The sequence below is a fragment of the Cebus imitator genome, unplaced genomic scaffold (genome assembly GCF_001604975.1).
Source record: "Cebus imitator isolate Cc_AM_T3 unplaced genomic scaffold, Cebus_imitator-1.0 Scaffold180, whole genome shotgun sequence".
Lineage (NCBI taxonomy): Eukaryota > Metazoa > Chordata > Mammalia > Primates > Cebidae > Cebus > Cebus imitator.
The window spans coordinates 1,004,377-1,012,966 of record NW_016107495.1 but is presented as its reverse complement, the minus strand read 5'-3'; the positions used below and the strand labels follow the sequence as shown (position 1 = coordinate 1,012,966).

Genomic DNA, 8,590 nt, shown 5'->3' with positions numbered 1-8,590 from the left:
ACCCGCCTCGGCCTCCCAAAGTGCTGGGATTACAGGCTTGAGCCACCGCGCCCGGCTAATCCAGATATTTCTTACCTCATAGTCCCTGCCTACAGTTCTCACCTGACCTTGGAGGCTGACTCTGGACATTCTGCTGATATTTTCTCCCACTATCCTGCTCAGGTGGTGGTTTAAGTGTTCCACAGCAAAAACAGCAGCAACAACAGCAACAGCAACAAGTGAGCAGTGTACACAGGATGACAAGTGTCTAAAAGGTAGGCGAGAATGGCCTCAGTCCAGCAGTTTTCTATATGACTGTTCAAGCTTCCCTCCCTCAATCCTCCTGGCACCCAGAAAATGAGACAACAGAAGCATTTGTCCTAAGAAGAGGAAGGTCACCCTTCTTTCCTTATTCTTAAAGAAGGCTGGAGAATTGTGTACCTTGAACCAACAACTATTCATAATAAAATAGTATCTGACGCCTTCTTCACCAAAGTGATCATACAGATATATTCCCAACGAGCCATGCCGGTCGTAAATTTTCCGCTTCTTAGAGTCGCTCAGTATGGCGTGAGCTGTGTTGATCTCTTTGAATATTTCTGCTGCTTGAGCATCCCCTGGATTCTTGTCGGGATGATACCGCAAGGCCAGTTTCCTACCCAGGCAATACCCAAAAGGAGGGTGGGGAAGCAATGGGAAATGTCTGGGGAAGGAGGGTTAGAATGAATGACAGGGATTAGTCTCTATAGAGTATAGAAGGAATGCATGAGATGTGGTACAAAGGATGGAGGCAAGCATCCAAGGTCTAAAGTCCTTCCCTCCTTCCCATACCATAATGAAGAGGGTGATGGCCCCATTTGGCCCCAAAGTGAAGGCTTGTTGGGCCTTAAAAATGGGTCATAGGGCCGGGCACAATGGTTCATGCCTGTGATCCCAGCACTTTGGGAGGCCGAGGCAGACAGATCACAAGGTGAGGAGTTCGAAACCAGCCTGGACAACATGGTGAAACCCCATCTCTACTAAAAATGAAAAAAATTAACCAGGGGTGGTGGCAGGCGCCTATAATCCCAGCTACCCCGGAGGCTGAGGCAGGAGAATCACTTGAACTCAGGAGGTGGAGGTTGCAGTGAGCCAAGATCACGCCACTGCACTCTCAACAGTCTCTGTCTCTGCTCTGCAACAGAGGGAGACTTCCTCTCCCCCACCTCCCCCACAAAAAAGTCGGGAAGCAAAACAGATACAGAAAGAAAAAGGTTTAAGGGGGAAATTCCAAGGATTAATAAAGGGCTGAGGTCTGAACCTGTAGGACTTTTTGATGTCTTCAGGTGAGGCACCCTTCTTAAGCTCCAGCACTGCATAGAGGCCTGTCCCACTCTTGGACAGCCGACGAGCTGCTTCATTCACGTTAGACATGATCTGAGCCAGAGGAGAAGCAGCATCTGTGAGAACTCCCACAAGTAAGGGCATGGAAAAGTGGACTTCCAGTGACAGGAAACTCACTACCTTCAGGGATTAGGCAGGTAAATGATGACAGAAGGTCGAGGATAACAGTGAGTGGGATCTGAGACTAGCAGAAGAATTCAGGTGGTCAGAAAAATTCAAATTTTAAGGAGGAAACATCTTCTCACATTTCCCAGCATCCTCCAGCTACACAGACCTCCAGACAACCCACATCCTAGAGGAGCTATAAGCAAGGAAATGTCTAAGCCATGAGAAGAGTCTGATTTTGCCTAGAGCTCCTATTACCTGGAGTAGACAGCTCTGGATCTGTTCAAGCTCACTGCTGGGTTTGAAAAACCAGGACGGCCCCAGCCTGAACACACTGGATCAGGAATCGGAAAGATCCACAACTATTAAGAGAGAAACACTTCAGACCAAACCGTGTGCGGCCTAACAGAAGTCAGGTATCCAAGAGCCTGGCGGGGGTCGGGGAGTGCTTGCAGCTAGGCCCGGACTTGCTTCTTCCCTCCAGTCTCCTGCTCTCAAAGCACCCAACTTCTGTCCCTTAGGGGTGGGGCAGTGGGGAGAGGGGGAGGAGGACTCAGGCTGGAGAAGGAAGAGGAAAGGCGTTGCTGGGGGAAAGACCTGGCGAGGAACAGGCAGCAGAACCCCAGAGAGCTGGGTAGTGGCCTGCGGCCCAGGAGAACCAAGCAAGGCAAGGTGCTCAGAGGGAGAGCTCTGAGTGTACAGGGCACCTCTGGCCCTGTGCCCACTCCTCGCCTGGGTCTTGCCCTTTACCTGGGAGTCGTTCTCTTAAGCCAGGTGGGTGCCCTTCATCCTCTTGGGTGTGAAACTTCACACCGGCCGCGTCCAGGAGGTAACTGCGCTTGCGCGCTGCATCGACGCTGCGGGTCAGGGCAAGTCGTTTTTTGGCGCCCCCGGAAGTACTGGGTGGGGAGGCTACGTTGGCCCTGGGACTTATTTCGCACACAGGGAAACGAGAGCGTGGGGCTCAGCAGGCGCGGAGGGGCGTTGCTGCCAGGCCTTGGGGCAGGGATTCCACCGAGCCGCTCTCCAGCAGGAGGGCACCACCCATCTTGATGGCCCAGCTCACTCCAGGAAACACAATAGGCTTGCTGACCGTGGCGGATGAGAGGTATGGCTGCTGCATGCCCTTCTCAAGAGGTGTGTTACCTTCCCAGTCGTCTTCAGTACGTAGGGCTCTCCGCTCAGTCTCTCCTTCCTTTCCATCTGGAAACACCTCCCCAACCTGTAAGCCCCAACTCGTATGCCCCTGTTCCTGACCCTCCATCCTTCACTCTCCCAGTTGTTCCCACTTCGTCTGTCAAAGCGTTTCCCCTATTACATTGTAATGACGAGTTTCCATGTCTCATTAAAATGATGTCTTGAGCTTTTTCCAAAACTCACTACCATGCTTCAGAAACTTCACTTAAGGCCGGGTGCTGTGGCTCACACTTGTAATCCCAGCACTTTGGGAGGCCAAGGCAGGAGGATCACCCGAGGTCGGGAGTTTGAGGCCAGCCTGGCCAGCATGGTGAAACCCCGTCTCTACCAAAAAAAAAATTATCCGGGCGTGGTGGCAGGCACCTGTAATCCCAGCTACTCAGGAAGCTGAGGCAGGAGAATTGCTTGAACCCGAGAGGCAGAGGTTTCAGTGAGCCGAGATCGCACCACTGCACTCCAGCCTGGGCAACAGGGCAAGACTCCGCCTCAAAAACAAAAACAAAAACAAAAACACTTCACTTAAATATGATGCCATCATGAGCATGTCCCATAATGTAATCCAACTTGAGTGTTTCAGTTGTTTCTATTCGTTAGTATAATAACCTCATAATGAAAATTCAACAGAAATCCTTGAACAAATCTCTAATTTTTTCCTAAGGATAGATTCTTGGAAGTGGAATTATTGGGTCAAAATGATTTTTTTTTTTTCACTCTTGATCTCTATTGCTAACTTTCTTCCGGAAAGGTAGCGGAAGGAGGAGTTTGTATCCCCACCTGCAGGTGTGGGAGCGTGCTTCTACCTGGCCTTCCTTCCTACAAGACGTAGTCTTTGCATCACTTATAACGTACCACTTTGTAGTGCTGGTTTTCTTTACAAGAGCACCTAGTGGCTCCTGTAACATGTAGTAGAAAAAGCTTTATTACTTGGAAAATGCTTATCTGCTAACCCTCTTGTAGCTTTTGTCACTCTCTTCATCACAGTTATTTATGCGCATTTTCCTCCCCTTGTACGTTGTTTTTGTTTGTTTGTTTTTTGTTTTGTTTTGTTTTGAGATGGAGTCTTACTCTGTCACCCAGGCTGAAGTGCAGCGATGTGACCTCGGCTCACTTGCAACCTCCGCCTTCCAGGTTCAAGTGATTCTCCTGCCTCAGCCTTACAAGTAGCTGGAATTACAGGCACCCACCACCACGCCTGGCTAATTTTTTTTAATTTTTAGTAGAGGTGGGGTTTCACCATGTTGGCCCAGCTAGCTTCGAACTCCTGACCTCAGTGATCTGGCTGCCTTGGCCTCCCAAAGTGCTGGGATTACAGTCATGAGCCACTATGCCAGTCCCCCTTGTAGGATTTAAATAGTAAATCAGTATTCCACCTCAAGAGCCAATCTAAGCAAATGAAGGAGTCCATCTGCAGCAGACACAATGACTGCTGAATTAATGAATTTATTTATGTAGGTCTGTGATCAGTGCAGGGACAGGGGATGAAGAGCTTTGCATCACCCACCCAGTCCCTAGGCTCTGGGTCAGATGAGTTTAGAGGTTACTCATCTAAAAAGAAGCTGAAGCTGATAATTTTTTGGTGGTTTGTCTCATGCCAAATTTCTCTAACCCCCAACCTCTCATCACTATCATGGAATGACAGAACTAGCAGAACAAGCCAGCTCATGTCTTCCCCAGCACTGGGTAGGGAGAGCAGAAGATATTAGAAGTGCACTTACAATGAATTCCTTGCCTTAGTCTGTAACACCCAGCATGGTCCTGCCCCTGCCTCTCATTCCAGTCTTTTCTGGAACCACTGTCCTGCTTGCTCTGGTCTCCGTGCCACCGCTTTCCTCTTTTCTTGTGAGCTATTTGAAAACATCGTGTTCCCTCCCATTTCAAGAGCCTTTGACCATGTTGTTCCCTCTGCCTTGAGGGCTTGACCTCTCATCCTTCAGGGATCTCAGCTTCAGGCCTACTCAGACAGGCCTTCTAAACTGGGTTCTACTCCTCTCTGCTCACCTCATAACATCCTGCAAAATACATATATGTATATATGTGTATGTGTGTGTATATATATGTGTGTGTGTGTGTGTATGTGTTCATATATATATATATATATATAGAGAGAGAGAGAGAGAGAGAAAAGATCTCAGTCTGGAGTGCAGTGACACAATCACAGCTCAGCAGCCTCAGCTTCCTGGGCTCAAGCCATCCTCCCACCTCAGCCTCCCAAGAAGCTGGGACTAAAGGCATGTATCACCATGCCCAGCTAATTTTTGTATTTTTGGTAGAGACAGTGTTTCATCATGTTGCCCAGGCTGGTCTTGAACTCCTGAGCTCAAGCAATCTGCACGCCTCAGCCTCCCAAATTTCTGGGATTACAGGTGAGAGCCACTATGCCTGGGTAATGAACATATATATTTTTTTTTAAAAAAAAGAGCTTCACTTTTACCCAGGCTGGAGTGCAATGGCATGATCTCAGCTCATTGCAACCTCCACATCCTGGGTTCGAGCGATTCTCCTGCCTCAGCCTCCTGAGTAGCTGGGATTACGGATGCCCACCACCACGCCCAGCTAATTTTTTAAAAATTTTAGTAGAGACGGGGTTTCATCATGTTGACCAGGCTGGTCTCAAACTCCTGACCTCAGGTGCTCCACCCACCTCGGCCTCCCAAAGTGCTGAGATTATAGGCATGAACCACCATGCCCAGCCTGGTGAACATATATTTATTTGTATATTGATTTAGAAGCTGCCTTCCCCAGATGACAGCTCCATGAGGGCAGGGACCTTGTTTGTTTGCTGACCACTGTATCCTCAGCACCTAGAGCCATGCCTGACTCACATAAGTGAATGAATGATTTGTTGAATGAGCTATAGCTGCCAATCCAGTGTAACCTGGAGGTTGGACCCAGAATTCCCTGGGACAGAAGCACTTAGCTAGGGAATTGTAGTCTTGTCTACAAGACTTACAGGGAGCAGTTAGCTAGGGAATTGTAGTCTTGTCTACAAGACTTACAGGGAGCAGTTAGCTAGGGAATTGTAGTCTTGTAGACAAGACTACAGGGCCTATCTTCCCTCATATGGTCCTAGACAAGGAGAGACCACAATACAGACAGAAGGCAAGAGGGGAGATAACAATGTGATTTGGAACTCCCTGTTTCTTGTTTGTCTTAATATTGCCTCCAGTTCCTAACACACTTCCTGTGTTCAATGAATGCTGGTTGGTTGAATGAACAAGCAAGAGTGTGTGAGGCTTTTCGGAGACACTCTTACCTATCTCCTTTGATCCCCACAACAACCTGAGAGGCAATCGCATTCCTGCTTCATAGAAGAAGTGAGCCCTGAGAAAGAAGGCAAATTCGGTTCTGAGAAGAGTTAGTAAACACCTTTTGCATCTTGCCAGAGGCTGCAGAATGTTTCCACTTTTTATCATTGCCCTCTGACATTCTAATTAATCACAGTTCAGGGCTCTTGAAATAGCTATTATCTGTAAGTCTTGTGAGGCTCTGTTCTGAATAGAATGTCACTTCATCCAGGAAGCTGCAGAGATGGGAGTAGCACAGGCCAGTCAGCCTGGCACCCTTTGGCCAGTGGCTCTCCACTTTGCCTTTACCTAGAAATTAGAGCCTCTTTGAGTGTTCTGCGCTTCAGGTCTCTTCTCACACCCAGCACAGTCCAAGGAAGAACATACAAGCCAGCGGTCAGAAGCTCTAGATCTTAGCTCTGGCTGTGGCTCTCAGAGGCTGTGTGATCTTGGACAGATCAGTTCATCTCTGAGTCTATTTTTCCTCTTCTGTAAAAACCTTTGCCATTTCTCAGGGTTGATGTCAAGACTTAATTGGGGGCCTGGGCGCGGTGGCTCACGCCTGTAATCCCAGCACTTTGGAAGGCCGAGGCAGGTGGATCACCTGAGATCAGGAGTTCAAGACCACCCTGGCCAACATGGTGAAACCCTGCCTCCATAAAAATACAAAAAAATACAAAAAAAAAAAAGCCAGGCATGATGGCAAGTGCCTATAATCTTAGCTACTCCAGAGGCTGAGGTAGAAGAACCACTTGAACCCGGGAGGTAGAGGTTGCAGTGAGCCAAGATCGTGCCATTGCAATGCAGCCTGGGTGACACAGCAAGACTCCATCTCAAAAAAAAAAAAAAAAAAAAGACTTAATTGGATTTGGTTTTAAAAAATATGAAAAAAAACCCCACAAATTTCTATGCCAAAGAATGATTACAGACTGAAACCATTTCTTGGATCATTTGTCCTCCCATCATACCTTGAGTCGGTGATCTTAGCGCGTACTACCGCCCAGAGCCATTTGGTCTCTCATGGAGAAAACCAAGAAGCATCCCTTGTTTACCTATAAACAACTAAAGTTTTAGTCATATATCTGGAATACACACACATACAGACAGCAGACATTGGCATATTTATACCCAAAATACCACGCTCTGGAACATATGCAGTGGGAGAGAGAGAGATCATAATTTGTCACATTCAACCACCAGGTTCTCGAATTGTACAGTTTTTGGGCTAGAAGGGACCTCAGAGATTTAACTCTAATCCAATGCCTTCATTTTATGCGTGAAGAAAGTGCAGCCCAGAAAGATGGATTGACCTGCTTAAGGTTATCCAGTGAGATCTGACCTGAGTTTTCTGACTCCAGGTTCAGTATCTATACCGAGACTCCTTCTTCCTACTTTAAAATCCAAGTGTATAGACAGACCAGAGCTGTGGGGGATATTCACATCCTCTCCTGGGTGATGTCAGGTAATGTCCCTTCTTCTCCTCCCCCAGCAGAAGGCATGTATACTACATGTGACCAAACCCACCATCAGCAGCCCAGTTGTTTCCCTCTGCCTCCCAGGCCAGACATCTCAGGGTGGGAGGTGGAGGGCTTTCAGATAGAAGGGAGATGGCTTCATGTCCCTGTCCTCTCTGACCTGCAAACCCAGACTTTGCAGACCTAACACTAAGCTAACAGCACCTGTCTCATCTGTAAAAAGGGGACAATAGTGTCTGTCTCTCCCGGTTGTTGTGAGGATTAAATTTGAGTAAAACATAAGGCACATGCTTTATTATTATTACTATTATCATTATACTAGCTATTTCTGTCCTATCTTCTATTTTTTAAGGAGAGAGGTTGTGTTTCATTTTGTCTCATGAAGAAGGAAAAAATCAGGGTCCTTCCCCTCCCCTAAGATTTGCAAATTGTCATTGGTATCCTTCTATCCTTCTCCATCCTTCTCCCCAGCCTCTTAGAACCCCATTTTCTTGTTCCCCCACTCAGTGCCACTATGCTGCCCTCTGGCTAATCAAAACACCACCACCCCCCGAGTCTCCCCAAGCAGCCAGATTTCCAAAATTACCACTCTCATTTCCTCTGCTTTTAATACTTCTAATAAAAACTATGGCTTTCATAGAATGATCGCATCCCTCAGGGTAGGTAGAAAGCAATCTTATTAAAACACTGTAATTTAGATCGTAGTGAAAAAGACAGTTAATACTTCACCCTCTTAATTGTCATTAATGCAAAAGGAATTACAGGTAGATTCGGCAGAATGACTAAATGGAATGAAAAACATCAGATTATGTTTTGGGAAGAAACTTTGGCCCTGAAATCACCTCTTTCTGTTCAACCTGCCAACTGTCTTCTCATTTCTTGAGCTCTGCACCTTTCTCTGGTTCTCTTCCTACATCTCTGATATATTTGCTGTTTCCCTCACTGGCTCCTCTTCCTTCTCTCATTTCCTGACTGTGCATTTTCTCTGCAGCTTGCTCCTTAAGCTTCTGCTTGTGCTGTATCTTCTCTTCTTCAGAGAGTCAGTTTATACCCATGGCTTCTGCTGTCGCAACTGTGCTTTGATGTCATCTATATGCCAGTGTTCCATTGCCTCAGAACCACACTCCATTGGATGCCACATGCAGGGTTTGTAAAAAAAAAAAAAAA

General features: G+C 47.2%; 2 protein-coding genes across 2 annotated transcripts in view; both read right to left on the bottom strand.

Moving 5' to 3' along the window:
* Positions 1-7,006, bottom strand: part of TRIM54 (tripartite motif containing 54) — a 38,566-nt gene extending 31,560 nt beyond the window's left edge. Inside the window, exon 1 of the mRNA XM_037744631.1 lies at positions 6,939-7,006. The gene's annotated coding sequence lies outside the window, so the exon portion shown is untranslated. The remainder of the gene's footprint in view (positions 1-6,938) is intronic.
* Positions 77-1,539, bottom strand: DNAJC5G (DnaJ heat shock protein family (Hsp40) member C5 gamma). The gene is made up of 3 exons (XM_017545598.2): positions 1,280-1,539; positions 421-682; positions 77-247 (listed from the first exon to the last, which is right to left on the bottom strand). Exons 1-3 carry the CDS (start codon positions 1,444-1,446, stop codon positions 77-79), a joined length of 600 nt encoding a protein of 199 aa, XP_017401087.2. The 5' UTR covers positions 1,447-1,539.
* Positions 7,007-8,590: the final 1,584 nt, after the last annotated feature.